The sequence below is a fragment of the Leishmania major genome, chromosome 15 (assembly GCF_000002725.2).
Source record: "Leishmania major strain Friedlin complete genome, chromosome 15".
Taxonomy (NCBI): Eukaryota; Euglenozoa; class Kinetoplastea; order Trypanosomatida; family Trypanosomatidae; genus Leishmania; species Leishmania major.
Genome location: NC_007256.2, coordinates 16,845 through 39,221, shown reverse-complemented (window position 1 = coordinate 39,221; position 22,377 = coordinate 16,845). Strand labels below are relative to the sequence as shown.

At 60.5% G+C, this 22,377-nt stretch overlaps 7 protein-coding genes across 7 annotated transcripts; all 7 read left to right on the top strand.

Moving 5' to 3' along the window:
• Positions 1 to 1,350: 1,350 nt before the first annotated feature.
• LMJF_15_0120 (putative mitochondrial carrier protein) lies at positions 1,351 to 2,307 on the top strand (the record flags this gene model as incomplete). Its single annotated transcript, XM_001681874.1, has 1 exon — positions 1,351 to 2,307. One exon carries the CDS (start codon positions 1,351 to 1,353, stop codon positions 2,305 to 2,307), a length of 957 nt encoding a protein of 318 aa, XP_001681926.1.
• A 1,096-nt stretch (positions 2,308 to 3,403) lies between these two features.
• LMJF_15_0110 (conserved hypothetical protein) lies at positions 3,404 to 5,797 on the top strand (the record flags this gene model as incomplete). The annotated part of the gene is made up of 1 exon (XM_001681873.1): positions 3,404 to 5,797. One exon carries the CDS (start codon positions 3,404 to 3,406, stop codon positions 5,795 to 5,797), a length of 2,394 nt encoding a protein of 797 aa, XP_001681925.1.
• Positions 5,798 to 6,925: 1,128 nt separating this feature from the next.
• LMJF_15_0100 (conserved hypothetical protein) lies at positions 6,926 to 8,620 on the top strand (the record flags this gene model as incomplete). The annotated part of the gene is made up of 1 exon (XM_001681872.1): positions 6,926 to 8,620. One exon carries the CDS (start codon positions 6,926 to 6,928, stop codon positions 8,618 to 8,620), a length of 1,695 nt encoding a protein of 564 aa, XP_001681924.1.
• Positions 8,621 to 10,228: 1,608 nt separating this feature from the next.
• LMJF_15_0090 (putative heat shock protein HslVU, ATPase,subunit HslU) lies at positions 10,229 to 11,500 on the top strand (the record flags this gene model as incomplete). The annotated part of the gene is made up of 1 exon (XM_001681871.1): positions 10,229 to 11,500. The coding sequence occupies one exon, from the start codon at positions 10,229 to 10,231 to the stop codon at positions 11,498 to 11,500; it is 1,272 nt and encodes a 423-aa protein (XP_001681923.1).
• A 1,826-nt stretch (positions 11,501 to 13,326) lies between these two features.
• LMJF_15_0080 (conserved hypothetical protein) lies at positions 13,327 to 14,292 on the top strand (the record flags this gene model as incomplete). Its single annotated transcript, XM_001681870.1, has 1 exon — positions 13,327 to 14,292. The coding sequence occupies one exon, from the start codon at positions 13,327 to 13,329 to the stop codon at positions 14,290 to 14,292; it is 966 nt and encodes a 321-aa protein (XP_001681922.1).
• A 1,265-nt stretch (positions 14,293 to 15,557) lies between these two features.
• LMJF_15_0070 (conserved hypothetical protein) lies at positions 15,558 to 16,964 on the top strand (the record flags this gene model as incomplete). Its single annotated transcript, XM_001681869.1, has 1 exon — positions 15,558 to 16,964. One exon carries the CDS (start codon positions 15,558 to 15,560, stop codon positions 16,962 to 16,964), a length of 1,407 nt encoding a protein of 468 aa, XP_001681921.1.
• Positions 16,965 to 18,160: 1,196 nt separating this feature from the next.
• Positions 18,161 to 21,211, top strand: LMJF_15_0060 (putative eukaryotic initiation factor 4a; the record flags this gene model as incomplete). The annotated part of the gene is made up of 1 exon (XM_001681868.1): positions 18,161 to 21,211. One exon carries the CDS (start codon positions 18,161 to 18,163, stop codon positions 21,209 to 21,211), a length of 3,051 nt encoding a protein of 1,016 aa, XP_001681920.1.
• Positions 21,212 to 22,377: the final 1,166 nt, after the last annotated feature.

Genomic DNA, 22,377 nt, shown 5'->3' with positions numbered 1-22,377 from the left:
CATCGTCGTTTTCCTTTTTCTGCTTTTCAGCTGGTAGTCGTATGTGGTAGCCGCGTTAACGTTGAGAATGTCACATGCTTCAGATGCGGCGGCCATTGCATCGATGGCTGTCTGTGTTTCGGACTAGGCATCAAGGGCCCCTCCCCTCGTCTTCTCCCTCGCGGAGCACCTTGCCGTATACGGTGAAGCTCGCTCACTGCGATACCGGAGTTCGGGTAAGTGTGGCTTCGACTCTGACATAGCTGGGTGTGTTGTGTGTGCGATGATGATGGGGGAAGGGGAAGGCGCCGTGCATACCCACAGCAAGCGGGATGTGCTTGATGAACATGCGGCCGACAGTAGCAGTGAAGGAATGAGAGATTCGGGGGGGGGGAACAAACGGAAGATGTCAAGCAAGGGAGAAGGTACCGCATGCCCCTGCTGAGGAGATGACCTGTCATCTTCCAAATTTCGTTTCTTCGGACTCGAAGACAACCCGCTTTCTGCGACAGATACTGGTTCTCAGCCCTGTGCCTCTCTATCGAAATCGTGACAATCTCCGATTTCTCAAGGCTCTACACCGCAGATTCGAACAAGAAGGGATGAGGAGAGTAAGATGTTAACCGTTACCGGCCACCTCCCTCGCGAGAAGCTTTTTCCCTCGGATGCTGCCGTTCTCGGGGAAGGCAACTGCAGCAGCAGCTCACCACCATCCTTGTGGACCACGGAAAGTCAAATCGCGGACAGCTGATTGGTTGCACGTCAGCGTGTCCGCTCCCTCAATCCACCGTAGATGTCTCTATCTTCTTTCTGGCCCCCCTTTCCTCTACCGCCTCTCGCCTTCTGTTTCTGTCGTTGCGCGCTGTTTCATCGCACACAGAACGTCACTCGCGGAGGTAGAGCTGCAGCCACTGCAACACATACCCGCACAGGTACATACGCACTCCTACAGGCGCACACGCATTCAAACACACGCCGCGCGACACACACTCTCTGTCTGTCTGTCTGTCTGACTCCCTTCTTTTATTCAGATTACGTTCTCGTTGAGATTTGCGCGTTGGGTCGTTCCCCACCCCCTCTTCGATACAGACACACACACACACACACATATATATATATATATATACCCCTCCTCATCTCCCCTTTTCGTCGTCGTCGCCCGCCTCGTTTGATGTTGTTGCTGCTGCTGCTGCTGCTGCTCTCTCCTTCGCACCTTACGCCCGCCTTACGCACGACTCTCCGTGCATCTCCCCTCCCCCTCCTTTCTTCCTCTTCATGTGAGGTGGGCGGTGAGAGTTGACGCGAAGCGGACCACACACACGCATACGCACGGGCAGGCTCTCTCTCTCTGTTTAGCCCTTCTCGTATATCATGACCTCCACGTCGCGCGCCGAAAGGGACAACCTAGTCTCCGTCTTTGCCGGCGGGTTCGCCGGCGTCTGCTCGACGTGCGTTACGAACCCGCTCGACACTATTCGCGTGCGGCTATCGGCCGGCCGGTCTGCCACAGGAAAGTCACACAAGAGTCTCTTCATCACAGCACGCGAGCTCTTCAACGAGGGCCTCTTTCACGCCTTCAGCCGCGGTCTCGGTGCCAACATTATGGCTTCGATGCCCTCCAACGCCATCTACCTTCCCACCTACCGCGTTCTCAAGGGCGAGCTTGCCGACTCGAGGGTGAGCGAGCAGGTGCGACCGATGATCTGCGCCTTTGGTGCCGTCACGGCGACCAACCTGACCCTCTCTCCGTTGTTTGTGATTCGGACCCGGGTGCAAGTTGACGACAAGCTCACGATTCACCAAGTGCTGAGCGATGTTATTCGCCGCGATGGCGTGCGGGGCCTCTACCGCGGCACAGTCACCAACATAGCCGGCCGCTTTGTGGAAGAGGGGTGCTTCTGGACCGTGTATGAGCTGCTCAAGCGTGTGACGCACGAGGGCAGCTTCGGCGACCGCGGCTTCTGGTGGTCCTCGGCGGCGATGGTGTCCTTGACGATGATGGCGAAGCTAGTTGCAGTCGGCATTGCGTACCCGTACAACGTCGTCATGAACCACCTGCGCACGGTGAACAAGGTGACGGGGGAGCACGACTACGTGCGGGTGATGCCAACACTACGGCACATTTACGCCGCGGACGGCTTCCTCGGCTTCTACAAGGGATTGGCCCCGCAGATTCTACGCAGCGTCATTAGCAAGGCCACGCAAATATACTCGTTTGAGCTGGCGCTGTTCACCTATGCGCAGGTATACCACCGCAAGCCACTGCCAGTGCCGGCGGTGCGCATCATCGACCCTGTCGCCGAGTCCGACGGATCGGCAGTCGAGTAGTGCATTAGAGACGACAGAGAGAGAGACAAGAGAGAGTGGGGCCGTGAGCAAAGGGCGGGCGGTTCCGCTACGAGAGGGGATGGGTGGGACTCTCGCACACGAGGCGGGGCGACGCTGCCGGTCGCTGTGGGTTCTTTTTCACTGCACTACTTCCCTACGTTTTCTTCCCCTCTCCCCTCCCCTCTCTTGCCGTCCCTCTCCGCAGGCACACGTGCATTAGCGTACAAGAGGCATATGAAGAGAAGAACACAGTGCGTTCAGCATAGAGTCTGGGTTGCCCTAGTTGCACTAGTGAGTGAATGAGGGACAGGAGGGCGGGCGTTGTGGCTCCCTTTCGCTTCGTCCCTATCCACGTGCTCACTTGCCTTCTCTGCGTCTCCGCCCCATCACGCTGGGCCCTTTTCCCGTGGACATGGAGGGAGGGGGTGGGGCCGACCTTGTAACGCAGAAAAACAGACAAGACCAACACACACGCACACACGCACAGACACAGTTATAGACACATACGCCAGCGCTGCGAAGACACCACCGTGTGCAGTGAGAAGGCGAGTCTCGAGTGAAGGATGAAGGAAGGCGATAGAAGGACTCTGCCCCATCTCTCTCGCCTCTGTCTTTTTCCCCTCGCGTTCTCTCTCTGTCCGTGCGTGTGGGCTGCTCGCTGCCGTTGTTGACGATTGCAGCGGTGATAACGACGGGGGTGGCACCTGGATGGTGCCATCTCTGCCACGGCGAGCACGTCAGCAAGAATCATCCACTGTGCGCAGCTTCTAATGCGACCTTCCCCGCAGGAGGAGGCCTGTGCGCAAGGAGACACAGGGCTCTGCACGGCTCACTTGACAGCGCCGAGCGCATCCCTTCCGCGTCTCTCTAGTTTAACGTCTCTGGGTCATCTTTCACCTCCCTCCCGCCAACTCCTTTGTTTCCCTCTCACTCTCGCCTTTCATGTGTTCATGTCTCTCGTGCTGTTACCGCGGACTGGGTGGTGGTGGCGGTGTTGGACGGACATCTCCCGCGCTTCGTGCCTCGTTGTGTATGGCAGCAACAGCACACATGGGCACGCACAGTGCTGTAGAGACTCCTACCTTCTCTTCTCGCGATGAAGGCAGCTAGCGCCGCTGCCCCAGCGGCACAGACGAAAGCGGCCGCAGAGGCCAAGGCAGCCACCGCCACCACGGCTGCCTCTTCTTTGTCTCTTTCCCTCCTTCAATACGGTGCCTCGCTCTACGAAGCACATACGCACCTGCCTGAAGCCGCCGTGGCGCGGCTGCCTCTCAATCGCTACGCTGACTACCTGCGCCATTTTGGCTTTAGCATGGAGCGGGAAAGCAGGGGCGCGGCTGCCCCTGGGACGACGCTGGCGCTCGACTGCACCAGTCCCAATCACAAGACGCAGGCACCACTAGACGGACGTTGGGGCAAGAGGGTGGAGACGGACACCTCTTACGATCCCGTAGAAGTCGCAGGCTGGGGGCTGCCGGAGGCCCTGCGATGCGAAGCGGATCAGCAGTGCAACGCCGTTGGCTCGCTGAGCGACGCCACCGAGTGGTCGGCGATTGCAAAGCAGCTGGTGCACCCCTTCATGTCTGTCACGTGGCGGCAGACGGCCACGCAGTGCACCATGAAGAAGGCGTGCTGCGTGTACATGTGGCTGTGCTCTCACATGACGCTGCAGGTGAGCGTGCCAGGAGCCGAAGAGGACGCCAAAGAGGACAGCGGAGGTGTCTCGACGGTCGGTCTACCGTCCGCGGCGAAGGCGGCGTCGTTAGCGCGCAAGGCCAACCGCCCGGCGCGCAAGGTGAAGGAAGTTCCGACAACGCTAGAGCCCGCCGCTCCCCCTGATCCACTATTAGTGGCCCTACAGACGCGGCGTGCTCCAGCGCCGGTTCTGGCCGACGTGTACATGCACATGCTGACCAGCGTCGGTGTCTTGTGCGAAGTCGTGGTGGGCCAACTAAAGGGTGCGGCACCGGAGGAGGCGTTTGAGTGGAGTTGGAATATGGTGACCGTGGACGGGAGGCAGTACCTTGTGGATGTGTCGGCTGCCTTGTCGAATGGGGTGCTGCGCAGCGCTGCGTCCTATTCAGATGTGCCGTCGTCTGTGGCGGTGCCGGAGGCCGGTAAAGGACAGCGAGCGGGCAACGCAGCGGGTCGTGGCAAGGCGGCCACCCCATCGCAGTCATCGCCGCCGGCGGGGTCAGGGGCGGTGCCATGTAGTGAATCCGTTCAGCTGCTCCCCGTTACCCCGGAGAGGCTGCGGCGAGAGTTCTTTTTCTTTGCTCACCCCACCTACTTTCTCGCCTCTCACTTCCCTGCAGACCCCGCGAAGGCACTCGTGCGGACAGCCATGAGGGCAGTGCAGTGGGGTGTGCGGCCACGCCTCACCCCTGCTTTCTACTACTACGGGCTGCAGCTGGCCTCCCACAAGACGCACAGCACTTTTGCCGCTAGCGGGTCGCCGTCGTACGTGTCGTTTGTGAATCACCACGCCAGCACGACGGAGCTGTGCTGCGCTCTGTACATGGGCACGCTGGGGACCCTTCCTGAGGATCTTTCACAGACAGCACCCCTAGGGGCGGAGTGGGTGTGGCACCAGCGCGAAGAGAGCACCAGCACGGACACCTTCACCCTCACTGTGCCACAGGCGGGCTACTATGTAGTGGTTATCGGAGCGCGGCCGATTCGCGCCGACCCATACAGCGCCGTGTTCACCGTCGCTGGAGAGACGGCGTTCACGCCGGTGGTTTCGTACGAGATGCGCGTCGGCTTCACGCCGAGCAGCTCCCCAGTGCTGCCGCGCCAGTACCTGTCACCATCTATTTGCCGCCTCATAACTCCGTTGTGCTCGCAGATCTTGCCGGGGAAGCACACGTTCTGCGTCATGCCGTCGTGCAGCAACGTGCTGGCAGTCGCTGTCGTGAAGTTCGTCGCGGCGGCAGCCACCCGCACGCTTCTTTCGTTGTTGCCCTTCCAGCCTCGCAGCGCTGCTTTTGAGGGCGACGTGGATGTGCGCAGCGGGGAATGCGTGGAGGTGTGGGTGCTGTACGGCGCGCCGGATCGAAACGGGCAGGAGCTGAGTCAGCGCGCTGCAGCTGCAGCACCACCGAAAGCGGCGGCGACGCCTTGCAGGTCGCCCACCCCAGCCGCGAAGTTCAAGGCGGCTGACAAGAAGAAGAGGGAGGCCTCGGCTGAGCATCAGCAGCAGCTCAGCGCGCTGGAGTCACAGCTTGCCCACCTCACACAAGCGCTGCACAAGGGTGAGGTGTTCCAGCGCTGCGTTGGCGGCATCGAAGTGCGTCACTTTGTTTCCCCTGCCGTAGTGGGTGTCATTCAACCGCAGCCGATGGTTGAGCAGGAGCAGAGTATCACACTGCGCCGACTGGCCGGTGTGACAGATGCGCTGCTGCGCGAGGCAGAGGAGGTGGTCCGACGCCAGCCGGCTCCCGTCGGCAGCTACTTTGGCGCTGTCGAAGCCGCTGCAGCGAAGTCATGAGGGAGTTCGTGAGGAGAACAGAGCTACCGCGGAGGTACTGTGCGCAGAGGAGATGGACAGATGCGCACACACGTTGGCCCCCCTCCCCCCGCTGCACTGCAGCACACGCGTACATCGACATGTGTATGTGCGTGGATGCTCTCTCGCCAGCACATGTCTCTCTCCCTCTGTTTGCGCTTCATGTCTCTCGCCGAAGGGGTTGCAGCATCTGCCGAGGGCTAGACAGGTTCTCATCGTCGGTGCCGAGAGCGATCCCGCGAGAGAGCCACGAGAAAGGCAGACAAAGAGTCAGCGGGGCGGGCAAGAGGGCAACCGCAGGGGTGAGGGGCACGTGGCGCTCTGCAGACTCACATGCTCAAGTGAGCATCCGCCGTACCGCTGAGATGGGGAGAGGGAGGGAGGGGGGAGGGGGGGGGAGTAGCACCTGACTCCCCGGCGGCCTCCTGTCCATCTACATTCTCGTCGCCACCTTCCCCCGGTGTGTTGTCATTTGCGACTGCCTTTTCTTCTTCTACTCGATGTGCAGTATTGTGTGCCCGCAACAAGCGGTGCCGCACGACTTCCTGTATCGTACTTCTCCGCCAAGGAGAAAGCGAGAAATAGAAGCGAAGGTGAAGATGGTCGACTTGTGCGTGTGCAGACCCGAGTGGCTGTTGATGCACTGCCTTCCCTGTCTCACGTGTCCACCCTTGGTTTCTCGGCACTGGCGTTAGCACTGTAGAAGTGACAGCCCCGTATGCGTTTGGGGCATGTTCTGTGTTCTCGTACAGTGGCCGGCTCGAGGGTTTCGCTGAGCCTGTAGCATCGATGCAGTGCCCAGTGAGCGCGTGTGCCGCGGGTAGTGCCATGCGCCGCTGCTCTGCTACCCGCCGGTGCTCGTACAGCTCTGCGGCCTCTCCACCATCCGTGCCGAAACACTCATTTCTCTTCTTGTGCGCATTCCTCTCCTTCGCGTCACTCGCGCAGTTTTCTGAGCCACTGCTGCTTTGGCCATCGAAGCCGCCGGCCCTCCTCTGGCGTGGCGTGGCCCCATCCTTTTCCCTATCGAGACGCTCCCCGCAAAAGCAGGAGACACCAAGGCGCGCTGTCGAGCTGTTTCTTCTCTCAAGGGCTTCTCCACGAGACTTCATGCAGTCTTGCGCGGTGATCGGCTGTGGCCCAGCTGGAATGGTGGCCAGTACGGTGCTACGGCAGAGCGGGTTGCTCGTCACATGCTTCGATCTTGCTCCCGAGCCGGGCGGCATCTGGGCCAGCAACGCACGCGACATCTTCTCCAGCCGCGGATGCGTCTCTCCCATTTACCCGTCTATGCGCTGCGTGCTGCCCAAGGAGCTGATGGCGTTCAGTGATGTCCGCTTCGACTACGCCGTCGCACAGTTCCCGCACCACACGGCGGTGCAGCACTACATGCACCAATACGCTGCACAGAAGGGCATACGGTGTCTCACGCGGTTCAACACGAAGGTGGAGTCCGCCCGCTTGGACCCGGTAAGCCGCATGTGGAAGATCATATCCGTGAATGCTGTGAGCGGGGATGTCATGGAGTGGTCCTTCGACAAGGTGTGTGTGTGTACCGGGCAGACGCAGGAAGTGCGCTTCCCTGCCGGAATGCGGGAGGCACTTGAGGGGTATGTACGCGAGGGTGGAGAAGTGCATCACGCTGCGCACGTGAAGGACTTTCGTTCGTTTTACAAGAAGCGCGTCGTCGTCGTCGGCAACGGCGTCTCCGCTTACGACTACTGCGTCGAGCTAAAGCGGATGGGGGCAGAGGTGTACCAGAGCATCACCGCACCGGCTCTCTCCTCGGCATCATCTGGTCCTCAGACAGGCTTCGCGTGCTCCTCGCTCACCACCGAGCTCTGGAAGGACATGGCGGCGGCGCCGTGGGTACGCGGGCGAGCGACAAAGGAGGTGTCGGATGTGCGGGTGGCCGCCGACGCCGTCACGCGCATCGCCGGCCTCGCAGCTCGCCTCCCGTGGCTGCGCAACGATGTGCACGCGGCAAAGGACCTGGTGCGCAAGTGGCTGCGCTACCGCAATACGCGGCTGGAGGTCATCCCAGCGGTGGGGCTGCCGCTTGACAACGACGGGCGCGGGCTGCGCTTTGCCGCCGATCCGTCGCTGCGGCGGAGCACTGCGGACGTTGTGGCGGAGGCGAAGGAGCGCGTCGGTCACCTCGACGTGTCGTCGGCCGCGCCGTCTGCGGAGGTGTTTCTCGACAACGTCGACGCTGTCATCTGCGCTACAGGCTACAACCGTCGATACCCCTTTCTGCACCCTGACGTGCGCCGCGTGCTGGAGGAGGATCAGCTTCTGCTCACTTCGTCTACCTCGTCGTCTGCGTGCAGCACCTCGAGCGACGCGGCAGGCGGTCCTCCAGCGGCCAGCCGCCATGGACTTTACCTGGGCACACTTTGGTGCGCCGAGCCTTCGTTGGCGCTGGTGGGCTATCAAAAGGACTTGCTGCCCCCCTTTCTCTTGTTCGAGGCACAGGCGCGGTTCATCGCGTACGCTTTCACTCAGCGTATGCCGCTCCCCGACGGAGCGGAGGCAATGCGCGCGACGGAGGACGCTTTAGTGAAGGCAAACCCCGCCCTGGCTGACTTGTACAGCCGAGACGGGGTGGGGCTGCACTCGGCGGCGTATTTCAACGTTCTCCAGCACGAGCTGGGCGTGAGCTCCCGCGACACATACACCGCCAAGGTGCTGCAGCGACACAAGTGGCTTCTGCGCACCACACTGGTGCGCATTTACCACAAGTGCCGCTCCATGGCGCCCCTCAAGCGCAAAGAGCAGCACCTGCTCTTTAGTAACAAGATTTAGCGATGCGGCGAGGTGGGTCCGTCGGGTGGTTGGGTGTGGGGAGCGCACCAAGACGCAGTCGGAGGGACCTTGATGGCGTATGCAAGGCAGCGGGTGGGGCTGGATAGAGAGACAGCCGCACATCTGCACATCTGCGTGAGTGAGCCTCTCGGCTTTGCGCTGCTTTGCGCAGCGCGCCCTCACAGCACCCCCTCTCGCTGTTTCGCAGCACTCCTTTTATCTGTTCGCCTCCGCTTTCTCCTTCTCCGGGCGCTCGGATGTTTGTATATGTGTTGCTCCTCGCCGTTACCGCCTGTGATGTGGCTATCGTAGTTTGTTTCGCTGCTGTCGGGCAGCCGCCCTGCACAGACTCGACCAGACGTGCCGGGCGTGTCTCTCCCGCCGTTTTGTTGTCTTCACTCCGGCAGCCGAAAAAGTGCAGTCACACACACACACACACACACACACACACACAAAGAGAGAGAGAGAGACACACACATGTCTATCCCCCGTTTGCACTATCGGGTGTGTAGAGAAACAGAGCGCGCGTGTTGAATTCATGGCGATGGGCGTAGCTGAGCGAGGGACACGCTGACAGAGCATCCCTCGACCACATACGCGTACACGGGTCCCTGGTATGCACCCTCGCTTCCTCTCCCTTACGTGTCATGGGCGTTCGAAACGGCCAAATCACGTGGAGGCAGTGCCAAGGGCGTTTTCGTGCAATGTAGAAGGGCAGCGAACCAACGCTTCGACGCATATCTTGGCAGGTGTGCATTGGATGAAAGGGCGCTACAAATCCCTCTTCGTGTTAACGTGCAGCGCATGTACCTTTTCCTTATCCCCCACCTCACCACTTCTTTCGTCCTCTCGCTGCCTTTTTGGCACTTCTCCCCCCTCCGCACCCGCACTCGACACAAAGTCGAATACGTGTCGTCGCGCGTTTCTCTCTCTCGTTGTGACCCGGTGCTGCTGCGACTTCTCGTCTTTCTGCTGTTGATCCTGTGCACGTACCCGCCCACCCACACATACTTGGTTTGTCGTACAGACCTACGTGCACGCGCACTCTTTTCCATCTTCGTTAGCCTTTGCACTCGCGTGTGCCTGCGTGTGTGTGGTGTGTGTGTAGCTGTTTGCAAAAGGCGTATCGGCGAGCAGGGGCTCAACATACATTCCGTCCGTCTGTTACTGCAGCTGGCTGGTGTCCTCCTCGCTCCCTCGTGCCCTTGCGCTGCACTGCTTTCTTTGCCGTGCTTTATGGACGGCACACGCTCTGCCTTTTTTCCCGCTTCTTCTTTCGCTCATTTCCGTCACAACTCTCGCCATCACCACAGCTGCGGCGACTGGACGGGCGCCGACGCGTTACTTCCCTAACCCCTTCCTCCTGTCACAGGAACTTCTCGCCTCGTCGGCTTGTCTTTCGCACTTTTCTAACATCTTCCTTTATCTCGCGCGATGCACCGCGCCCTCTCGCTGTCCTGCCGCTCCAGCGTCGCTGCCACTGGTGCTGCGTCCTCGCACACGCTGCTCACGGGCGTACGATGCTGCAGCACGGCCGCTGCCGCTGCTGCTGCGCCTGCACCAGCCGCACCCCTCACGAACCCCGGCTCCAAGACACTCATTCGGGACATGCGTCCACGCGAGCTGATGAAGGAGCTAGACCGCTACATTGTGGGTCAGAGCGAGGCGAAGAAAGCTGTGTCGGTGGCGCTGCGCAATCGCTGGCGCCGCCACCAGGTGCCGAGCGACATTCGCGAGGAAATCGCGCCAAAGAATATTCTGATGATTGGCCCGACCGGCGTGGGCAAGACGGAGATTGCCCGCCGCCTCGCCAAGCTCGTAGATGCTCCGTTCGTCAAGGTGGAGGCGACCAAGTTCACGGAGGTCGGTTTCCACGGCCGCGACGTGGAGAGCATCATCGAGGACCTCTATAAGGCCTCTTTGTCGCAGACCAAGCAGAACATCCGTCGCCAGCATGAGGAAGAGGCGAAGTTGAAGGCGGAGGACCGCATTCTTAAGTCTTTGGCCGGCGTGTCAGACGGCTTCCGCGAGCACCTGCGCAGCGGGGCATTGGACGACATTGAGGTCATGGTAGAGCTTCAAGAGAAGAAAGAGAAACCCAAGACAGCGAGCGGCGAGGGCGTCTTCATTTCTCTCGACATCCCTTCCATGATGGGCGGGCAGCGCCAGCAGACGGTGAAGAAGGTGATGAAGATCAAGGACGCCTTCCCGGCTGTGCTGCAGGAGGAGCTGGACAAGATGATGGACACCGAGGACGTCACGGCTGAGGCGCTGCGCGCCTGCGAGGAGGACGGCATCGTTGTCATTGACGAGATCGACAAGATCGTGACGGCGGCGGGCGGGTACAAGGGTCACCAGGCTTCCGCCGAGGGCGTCCAGCAGGATCTGCTACCTTTGGTAGAGGGCACCACGGTGTCGACGAAGTTTAATGTGCAGGTGAAGACGGACAAGATCTTGTTTATCTGCAGCGGCGCCTTCCACAGCGTTAAGCCGTCCGACATGCTGGCGGAGCTGCAGGGTCGTCTGCCCATCCGCGTCGAGCTCCAGCAGCTGAGCAAGGAGGACTTTCACCGCATCATCACCGAGCCTCGTTTCAACCTTATTGCGCAACACAAGGCGATGATGGCTACAGAGGGTGTCGACCTTATCTTTGAGGACGACGCACTCTGGGAGATTGCTAGCATCGCCGCGTATATCAACTCGACAGTGCAGAACATCGGTGCCCGCCGCCTCATCACAATCACGGAGAAGGTTGTTGAGGAGATCAGCTTCGAGGGGCCGGAGCGGAAGAGCGAGAAGTTCGTCATTGACGCCGCTTACGTCAAGAAGGCCGTGGACAAGATGGTCAAGAAAGTGGACATCAAGAAGTTCATCTTGTGAGGTGGTGTGTGTGTGTGTGTGTGTGTGTGTGTGTGTGTGCGTGCACGTGTGACGAAAGGCGGGTGAGGGGAGAAGCAGAAAGGATAACGGGACGGGTGAGCCACAGTGGTATCGAATGTGTTTCTTCACCCCCTCTCTTGGTGTTTACTGCTCCCCCGCTGCGTCTCCCGCGGGGGGCTCACACCCCCTCTTACCCTCTTTCGTCTCGCCCGCTTCCACATTTCTTTCCTCTTGATAGATTCTCCGACCCAGCGGCGGATCGAGGTTGGCGAATGCGTTTTGGTGTTGTAGCCGGCAGATGCGTATGCGTGTGCGCACACGCCTCTTTAGTTTTTGTCGCGTCGCAGCTTTTATAAAAACGTGTGTCTATGCTTGTGTGTGTTCCTGGGGCGATGCAGTCTGTGCGCTTTAGCACATGTGAGCAATGGTAAGTGGCGGCAGTTCTCATCACGACTGCAGCTGGACGATGTAGTGGTGGCGGGGGAGGAGACAGACTACACCGGCTCTGTGGAAGAAGTGGAGTAGCGCGGGGGTGGGGTGGCCGACTGCACAGCACGCTTCACTACCTTAGAGTGCATCTCGTGTGTCGGCGACTGCGTTGGCTGGTCGGCCCATGCGCACCACCTACTCCTCGCCGTTCGCTCTTTTCCACTGCTCTTCGCTCTCTGTCTTTCCCTTCCTCGTGCGCCGCTTGCTGTTCACTTCTCTTGTGTGAGGGCGTTGTGCTGTCGTAGCCTTGGCTCCTCTTCGCTGTTACGCGGCGAGGGGAGTTGGTCGATTGCTTCATGTAAGGTAGCTGTGTTGTGGTAGCTGTTGGGTTGTTGTGCGTGCGTGTGTTTGTTTACGCCGCGGAGGTGTCACAGTGGAGCAACAGTCTTTCTGTGCGTGTGTGGGCAGCGGCGCTCTGGGCGAGGACGCCAAGTGAGGCGAGGAGCGAGTATGGACGGCTGTCATGTCCTCTCCCCCCTCCCCCGTTCTCCGCTGTTTTCCACACGGCGTTGATCCACCGACACGCTTCTCTCATATTTGCTGTGGCTAAGAGAAGGCACACGAAGAGATGAGGAACGGAACAGCAAGAGTAAAATGATCAGAGAGAGGGGACGCTCCCTTCCCTCCCTATCCCCAGCGCTGTCTCCCTCTCCCAGCAAGTCGTGCGCGCGCCTGTATGCCTACAGTAGCAGGTGACGTGTGTGTGGGGGAGGAGGGTGCGCGTGTAGCCGATGTGCACAGCGGCCCTTCCGTTCCCTCTCTCATGTCCTCGTGCGCCCACGCATTGTGACGACCCATTCGGCTATGCAGCACTGCTGCTGCTGCTCGCCGTCTTCACGTGTCGTTGCTCCTCCTCCTCCTCCTCCTCGGCAGCCAGAGCCCCTCGCGTCACCGTGGTAGCAACAACGGTGCATCCTACGGATGTCAATGCGTGACGAAGGGCCTTTTCCGGGATTGCACCTCTTTCCTGTCGTTCCTTCCGGTCTCCACCTCTACTCTGTATTCCCCTTCTCCCCTTACCTCGCAGTTCATCTGGTCACTTCCGAAGGCGGAGGGCCGTCGCATCGTTTTTTTCGGCTCCTGCGCCCCTTTTGGGTCCCCCTGCATCAGACCCTCGGCAGCTGTGGTTTGCTCGCACGTTCTCTCTTCACAGCCCCCCTCCCCTCCCCCTCCCGCGTCCTCTTCCCCTCCCCGCTGGGGCACACTCGATCGAGGAAGCGGCACGTGGCGACGGACGCGTGCCTGCCTCTGCCTCTGCGTGTCTGCTCGTTGCACGCCCACTCTCTGGTTCGGTCATCCTCACCTCGTCACACCCTTTCCTTCTTGCTCGTCCCATCATGCGGCGCTCCTCGTCGTGTTTGTATAAGATTCCCAAGAACACGGGTGTGGCGCCGCGCTTCGACACATGGAACGAGAAGTACGAGCCATGGGAGCACCTGAAGCGCATGGGGCGGTTGGCGGGCACCGGCTTCTACATCCCCCCGGAGTGGTACAACCACTTTCGCATGTTCCCGCCCATCAACCACAACTTTCAACAAGAGAAGACGCTCAACCCGCACAACGTGAGCGAGCCGACACAGGATGACACGGACTACCTTTCCGTCGAGCGCATCGCGCTGCGCGATGAGCTGGCGCGCAAGAGCCGCCTATTAGCCTCGGAGGGAATGCGGTATTACAACGTGTTTTGGATACGCAAGCCGCTCGACCGAATGGAGCGGCATTACTACGAGCTAGAGCGCAAGGGTGTAGCGCACTCGGTGGCGATCAAGCGGGTGCTGCAGATGTTCTACGACGAACTCACCGTCAAGAAGCGCGTAGCCGCCATTCAGGCTGAGGAGGCGAAGTTGTCCGGCAAGTACATCTCCATGCGTGAGGCCACGGTCCTCATGGGGGTGCTGACGCAGCTACAGAAGGAGCAGCTGACTCCGCACCAGGTGACGCTGTTGGCCAAAGAGCAACGAGAGAAGGCGCAAGCGGGAGAGGCCTTTGCCGCCACTGTGGAGCGCTCTACTGAGACCGTTGCTGACGCTGCCAAGGATGCCGCAGAGGGCGACGAGGTCATGTCCGCCGACTCCCTCGCCGAGTTGCTTTCCACGGAGGCGGACCTGGACGATAGCAGTCCCTCCATCTCCTACAAGGTCACGATCCACGAAACGGAGCATGACAGCGTGAAACAGCTGCAAGAGTTGGCACTGGATCACACCGGCAAGAGCGACTGGTACACAGGCGCGTCGCCTGTGCTTCACATGGAGGAGGCGATGCCAGCAAAGCGCACTCCTGCCAGCAAGAAGACAGAAAGCTGATGCGCAGCAGCGGTACTCTCGCAGATTTGTGTCTCCCTTTCTCTGCGTATGTGTTGGCTGTCGGGTATCAGTGAGCGGTGTTGGACTCTACAGAGACACATCAAGGTGCTTGAGGGGCAGGAGGGGAGGGGGCAATATGAGGAGAGGGAGACGCTGCTGCCCCCTCCTCTTCGCCTCTTCTCTGTTGCTGCCTCACTCCACCACTTGCCGCTTCTCTCTCCCTCTCTCACCCTCTTTTCATTGTGGCCCAAAGTGTAACTTGCGGGAAGGGGTAGGTGGTGGCGTTGTCTCGACTGCGGGAAGTTGTCGGTGCACCACTGTGCAGCTTTCGACCCTCCCGCTTGCACGTGCGCCCCTCGTTGTGCAGCATGTCGAAGGCTTCATATGTACGTGCTTGCGTGTCTCTCTGTAGCCGCGGGTGTGCTCCGCGCGTTTGCGTGGCTCTTCTCCACATTAATCGACACGCAACACGCAGAACAAAACGAGCTGAACTGAGAGACGCTTTCACGTGAGCTGAGCGACCACAGCTTAGTGTCGACTGCGCGCGGACAGCGCATGCCTGTTCGCGTGTACTTCCTTCAAAGACCGCCTCACGACGCGCGTCTATCTCTGTGCGTCCTTCCCTTCAAACATGGTACTATGCCCATGGCAAAGTCGGGTCTTCTCCGCCCCGCACCCCCTCGCCCAATCAGCGCCCCCTCTCTCTCTCGGTGCTCTGCATCACTTTTGCTGCGCCTTTGCACCTTCTCTCTCCCCGCCGCAGTCGCCTCCCTGTAGGGTTCCACGTCCGATGACCACGTCGCAGTTCTCTCTCAGCCACCTACTTCATCCTCCTGACGTCTTCCTTACTGCCTGCCGCTGCAGCCGTTGCCGTTTTGCACACCTGCAGGGGACGCCTCCGCGTGGAGTCCCCCCTCCCTCCCACGACTTTGTGCGCTTGTGTGCGGCGTACGTGTGCATCGGCCCGCTGCCACCTCCGAGAGATCATGAGTCAGCCGCTGCAAAAGAGTTCGTCTCCGCCAGCAGTGGCCACCGATGCAGAAGAGTGCAGTGTTGTGGGGGTGAATCGCGGACCCAAGGTGCGGCGTGACATTATCGCGTCTCGCCTCGGCATACACGATGCCGACCTTCGTGGGACATCGCCAGCGTCGTCGCTATCGTCTTCCTCAGTGCTGTCATCCGCTAGCGGCCTCGGGGGCGGTGATGAGGACTCAGATGTCAGCGGTAGAGTAGGGAGCGCTGCAGCACGCGCGGTGCCGGTGCCCATGCCCTTGTCCTCCATCGCCAAAGCTGAGGCTGCCTTGCAGAAGACGGTGCATCTTTCGAGAGGAGGCCTCTGCGCGGAGTTCACGGCGGAGGACATCCGGCGCATCTCGGACGGTGACGTACTCCGCTACCTTTCTACCTACTCGAGCGCAAGCGCCGAGAGTGACGGCGGCATCAGGACCGCACCTGCGGAAAGGCCCCGCGTTCCTGTGACGACGGCGGCGGACATGGAGGCGCACATGGCAGCTTTGCAGGAAGAGATCAACACTTTCATCACCGTAGTCGACAACGAGGGGTGCAGCTACGAGATCCGCGTTGGCGCTTCTGGACACGTGCAGGTGCCCATTGAAGACAATGATCTCGAGGATGGAGCTTCTCTCCGTGAGGTTGAGGGGGAGATGGAGTTGGTGCCAGCAGGTGACGCTGCGCTCGTTGCCTCGCCCGACGAAGGTGCTGCGAGGACCGAGGGGGGTACATCTGCCGCCGTCTCTCCGCTGTCTAGTGAGGCGACGCCGACAACAAGCCACCCACCGAGCCAGCGAGTGCGACGCCCACCGCTGTCAAAGCCCGTCCGCTCGACGCGGTCCACAGCGCACCACAGCGCGCGAGTGCATCAGGTCACACGCTTCTCCAAATCCCCTCCACCGACGCGACTCTTGCAGTCCAGTCGGCTGTCTACGGCGAGGCTGCCGGCGTTTCCTGTGCGGCCACAGGCGAGTCTGACGGATAGCGAGGCGACGCGTGTCGAGCACTTGCTCGACCCCTCCGCCACTGCTGCTCTGATGGCCAACCTGTATGTACTTGGCGCAGAAAAGGAGCAGCGCCTTCGCGCATTGGAGGCAGAGGCGCGGCGCTATGCAGCCGGCCGCGGCGCGGTGATGACCGAAGACGCCTTGAAGCACCTCAAGGACGCACCGACAGACGTGCTCGCTGCTGCGTTGCCCAAGGTCCGAGAAACAACCGCAGATCTCGGAAACGCCTACATGCGCTATGCAAGAGAGCATGAGAAGATGGCGCATCAGCTACGATCCGTCAATGAGCGCCTCCGCGCGCTGCAGCGGCGGGCAGCGGCGCTCGCGCTAGCCCCGGCTGATGACGTGCCCTCATCTGTTGCAGCACTTCGGCCGTCCTGGGCGCAAACCACAGAACGCGCCATAGAGGAAGAGCAGGTCCAGCGCCTGCTTGAGCTTGCTCGCGAAGAGGAGGCTAGAGCGAAGGAGGCGGGACTGAACTGCGTTCCACCACCGGCACCGGACGAACCATTCAGTGCGCTGCGCCGCCACTTGGGTGCCGCCTGCACGCATGCGGCTGATCTTTTGGCGACGTACGAGTCTACACCTCTAGTTCTGCGTTCTCCAGTGGCTGCGGGGGCGGAGGATGCAGACGACAGCGACCCTGAAGCTTGACCCGGCAGATGCTGATGTCGCCGTGTGACCTCGCTTTGTGAACGTGTATCCTTGTGTAGTCCTCGTGGATGCCGTTGGGCTTCTTTCTGCTCTTATGTATCGCGCGTATGCTGCGCTCAACTACTCACGCGCAGAGGATGAACACTTTTTGTAGAGGCTGGTGCGCACCTTTTTCGTTTCTGCGACGTGTCGGCTCTCTGCCTCACGCAACAGGAGTCCAGCGCCACTCTGCACCACCACCCCCCGCCTGTCTGCCACAGGCCCCGTCGCCTGGTGCGAAGCATGCCGTTCGCACACGCGTTGCAGCTGTGTGCCGTCCCAGTCAGCTGAGAGCACGGCCTCTGCCTCACACGCTACGCACCACCGCTCCGCGTGTCGCCTCGCAGCCGCCCCCATCACGCCGGCCGCCACCTGGTGCATCCCCCTCGGTGTGGCACGCAGGCTTCACACCAGCAGGCAGTCAGGGGCCGGGCGGGATACGCTCGAGCTCGGTTGGCGCTGTGCCCATGATGTGGATGTGCAAACGTGTGCACCGTCGCAGGTCGCCCCGATGCCACGCCGTCCAGCGCCTGACCGCCGGCATACCAGCGGCGTTACATCGCTGTGACCCCTCCGCACATGCCATGCACTTGAGCCTGCCACCGCCACAGGCGGTTCTGGCATTGGCAGGGCGGGTGTGTACGTGAGACCCTGCGATGCCATGCACCGAGAGGTGTGTGTACCCCCTTCCCGCCATCAGGTGAACCCGTCTCTGTGTCGGGAAAGACAACAGTCGACATGCGCTGGAGGACTCAGTGGCACATGTGAGCCAGTCTCTGTCATTGGTACGGGTCTCCGTGTCGAGCACACGTGCTGACGTCGACTGTAGCCTCGCAATCGCTCTATCTCGCAGACGCAGGCTCACGCACGTGCAAAGCGTGTTTCGGGCCTCTCTTGTCCGCGTGCCGTTTTCTTTCCATCGTAATGCCTCTGTCTGCTTCTCCCCTCGCTGCCCCATCGCTCTTTCTGTTTGCCTTTCTATCGGAAGTGACTTCCCACACATCCGCGCGCACATTTGTCTCTCTCCTGCCCCGTCCCCCCACTCCCTCGTTCAGCTCTTCCTCCCTTCGTTTGCTCCCCGTGTGCGTGTGCTTCCGTATTCGCCCCCTCCCCCCATCCTCCTTTCGCCGCACTCACTCACCTCAGCTCACTAGAAGATGCTCATGGAAACACAGATTTGCCGCTCCCTCATCGATAGGGAGCGGCGCACCGAGTCTGTCTTCCGCCCGCCCAAGTTCGTGAAGTGCGTGCCGCCGCATAAGAAAACACTCACGGCTACGGCTCGCCCGTGGTACCCGACGAGCGCCGATGTGGAGAAGAAGCCGGTGACTCCTCCTCGCCTCATCCCGGCACCACCCACCGCGCTGGGACAGTCACCAGACGTCAAACCAAAAAGCGCACCTGTGCTGGCACCGCTGACAGATTTGTCGATGCAGAGTCTGCAAAGCAGCCTGTTCTCTCCGCTCAGCACTCCCGTGCACACTTTCTTCCACACCATCACGGAGGTGGCGACGGCGGCGCGCGTCTATCCAGTGGAGATGTTTATGTCGGTCCGGAAGGATGCTTCGCACACGCCACACGGCGTGCTCCGCTGGTGTGTGCAGCAGTACCTGGAGGTGCCCACGCTAAAGGTACCGACGCACCTGCAGCTGTCCATGAGCGAAGTGCTCAACTCGGAGGACGGCATTAGCCGCGGCGCGCTGGGCTCCGGCCTAAAGGGCAGAACACGCGCGAAGCCGGTGCGACAGGTGCACCACAAGGTAATGTCGGTGCTCAGCCGCATCACGCCGCAGAAGTTCACGGAGCTGCTTCAGGAGCTGACGCAGCTACCGCTGCGTCAAACGGACGAATCTGAGCTGCACGAAGTAGTCAAGGTATTCTTTGACAAGGCCGTGCAGGAGCCGGAGTACAGTGAGCTCTACGCGCGCCTCTTCAGTGAGCTGTGCGAGATGAAGGATGGCGAGCGCGAGTTGGAGGCGGAGCTGCGCGACCGCCTCTTCTGCAACCGCATCAACCGCGAGCTGCTCCACACCTGTGACGAGGAGTTCCACCGCCCCATCGAGCTGACTGCCGACGAGAAGGTCGACCGCACCACTGGCAAGCCCTACAGCGACGAGGAGGTGGACATGAAGCGCACCCGCCTGAAGAACCGCCTCGTCGGCAACATCAAGTTCCTGGGCGAGCTCTTCAAGATCAACCTCGTGACGGACCGCGTCGTGGAAAATATGTTCAAGCTGCTCGTCGGCGACTTTGACCCGAGCAACCCTGTCGAGCGCGAGGACTACATCTTCGAGGTCTTCTCGACGCTGATCCGCACGGTCGGACCGATTCTAAAGGAGCGCCGCCCGTTAGTGCTGGCGCGCTACCTAGGTGTGGCCAAGGCGGTCGAGAACTCGCACCCGCGCCCCCGCATCCGCTTCCTCATGATGGACCTGAGTGACCTCAACAAGAAGCAGGGGTGGGTCTCCACCGAGCGGGTGATGCGTGAGGCGGACTCATGCGACGACCTGCAGCGCTCGTCGTCCATGAAGCACATCGACAGCGTGGCCAGCACCTCCTTCCTGCAGTCCTCCATCATGAGCCCGAGCGAGGACAACACGATGCAGCGCTGCGACTTTGCGCTTCCTCGACCAGCCTCCGTCGCGTTCCGCGATAACTCCGGTTTCGGCACCAGCATCACTATCTCTCCCTCCACACCCAGCAACAGTCCCACCTTGTCGCGCGCCTACGTCCCGCCGAAGCCGGCTGCGTTGAGCCCTTCGCATTTGCGCCCCTCCTACAACGCGCCTGTGCAGAGCACCATGCCGGAGCGGCGGTCCCCGGCCTCCGCCTATATTCGCCCGTCGATCGACCTGCCCGCCTCTCACTCCCTCAGCAACGCCCCGCCGCATTCCTCGCTGCCGCGCAGCCGTACCTCGATGGCGGGCGCGACGGAGGTGGTCAACATCCAGGAGGTGACGCAGCAGCTCATACAAAACTTCAACGACCCCAGGGAGGAGGCGACCGTGCTGAATGGCATTAGCGCGATGAGCCTCAAGAACAAGGTGCTGTGCCTGACATGGTGGCTGCGGCAGGTGACCACCGATACCTCACGCTTCGACGAGCGGCAACGCATCACAGAGCTGCTCTCCTCGATACTCACCTCCTGCCCTTCTTTCCAGCCCAGTGACTTGATCTCCGCCATCATCGAGTGGATCCGCTTCGATATTGAAAAGGCCGAATACCACCAATGCCCCCGCATGTTCGAGAACATGGGTCACATGATCCAGCGCTGCTACGCTGCCGATGTGTCCACGCTGCCGAACATCAGCGAGGTGCAGAACCTGCTGCACCTAGGCCTCTTCAACGTCATGCTGCACGACCTGACCACTTCGAACGGCACGGACCAGATGGTTACCCTTGTCAAGAGCGCCTTCTCGATTGGTGTGTCGCTGCTGAACACGATCGCCGACCGGAAGAGTGAGGCGGCGACGCTGCGCGTGGCGCTGCAGTGCCGCTTCCGGATATTGCCATACTTTTTCAGTGTCAGCAACCTCTCAGAGACCGGCATTCCATGCATTACACCCCAGTGCCGCACACCGACGACACCGAATACGCGCAATATCCCGCAGATGGAGTCCATCAGCAGTGTTGGCCACTATGACCCACTGTCCCAGTGTATGCTGTTTCACAAGGTGACCGACGATGCCGAGTTTGTCGTGCTGCGCCGTGCCCGTGTCGATGCCAGCGAGCGCACCGCGGCATGGAAGGAGGCTTTGGTGAGCCTTGCCCTCGCGGAGACCGGCAACGGCTCCACTGTCTCGCAGCTTGTTCAGATGGCCAAGGTGATTGGTGCTCTCCTGGCATGCTCTACTGTGTCGGTGAACGGCACGAGCTTGCTGTCGGCCACCGAGGTGGACGAGCTTGTGTGTGAGATGCTGAAGCGCCGCTCTGGCCCGCTGTTCCAGGCCATGGCCGCCATGGAAGTCATTATGCACCACACGCTGTCCGTCTCCGGCTCGAACCCGCGCAAGAGCATCCGCGTCCGGCAGCTGCGTCTCATGTACTCCCGCTGGTGCACGCTTAACATATTTGACACGACGGTCGTCTTGAACCTGCTGCAGAGCCTGCATGCACCGGAGAACAGTGCCAGCGTCTATGCCGTGTACCACAACGCCCTCGTCGATGCAGAGCTGCCGTGGGCCACCGTCCTCACATACTTATCGTAAAAGGAGAAGAAAAGACACCAACGTGTGTACTGTCATACGCACACAGACAAGGAAACAACGCACACGGCTCTACGCGTGCGTGAGAAATTGTGAGTGTGTGCGTGAGAGTGAGAGATAAGGAGAAAGTAACAAAGCCTGCGTGGAGCTAACATGACAACACACATTGCTTTCACCAACGAAACAAGGGAGCGCCGGACCCCTCATCGGCACTGTGCTGCGCCGCTCTCTCTTTTGTTTCATTTTTCATCTGCGTTCCTCTTTTCCTCGTCTCCTTTCGTTGTTTCTCGCGGCTGCCCTTTGTCCCTTCCCTCCTCATGTTTGCCTCCCTCACGTGCTTCCTCGCTTGGCACTGTGCTTTCTACGTAACTCGCTCTCTCCCCTCTCCGATGATCATCGCGATGTCGAAGCGAAAGGAGAAGGGAAGGACAGAGCCACAGCAGCGGCAGCAGCAGGGGACAGAGAGGGCTACAGCTAAGGGCGAAGGTGCTGCAGTACAGTGCGAGTTCGTGTCTTCTTGTTGGCTCCCATGTTCTTTGTACAACTCATAAAAAACACAATGTAAGCACCCGATCCGTTCGAGCCAGCGTACACCTCCCTCGCTTTCTTCTCCACACCTCTGCTTCTGCGTGGTGAAGCAATAACGGAGGAGGACGGGTGAGGGGTGGAGGGGGGGGGGAAGGCGGCGGAACGTTGGCCAAGTCGATGCCGCCACGCTGTAAGGGGAAAGGTAAAACGGTGAGCCTTACGGTGACCAGCTCGCAGGCCGCAGGGATGGAGAGGAGAGAGCATGTGAGGAGTATAACACTGGCGGAGAGCGAAGCGGATGCGTAGGGAGGGAGCGAAAAGAGAGACTGAACAGGAAAGTGCTTCTCTCGCATCTCTCTTTTCCTCCGTGTTCACACAACCTCCCAACGCCAACGCCAGCATCGCCGCACCTGCGCGTGTGAGCGGATGCTCCAGCAAAGGGAGGGCGATTGCACGGCTTCGACTCCCAAGGAGGGTGTGATGGGAAAAGACAGGAAGGTGGTAACGAGGGAGGAGGGGGATAGTGGAAGAGAGAAAGCGAGATGCAGGGTCGAGATGTGAAGGAGCAGTGGTTCGGTTTGACCTTTTCGCTGTCCTTTCATTCTCGGTTTCTCTCCTTCTCTTTTTCTCCCCTCCGTCTC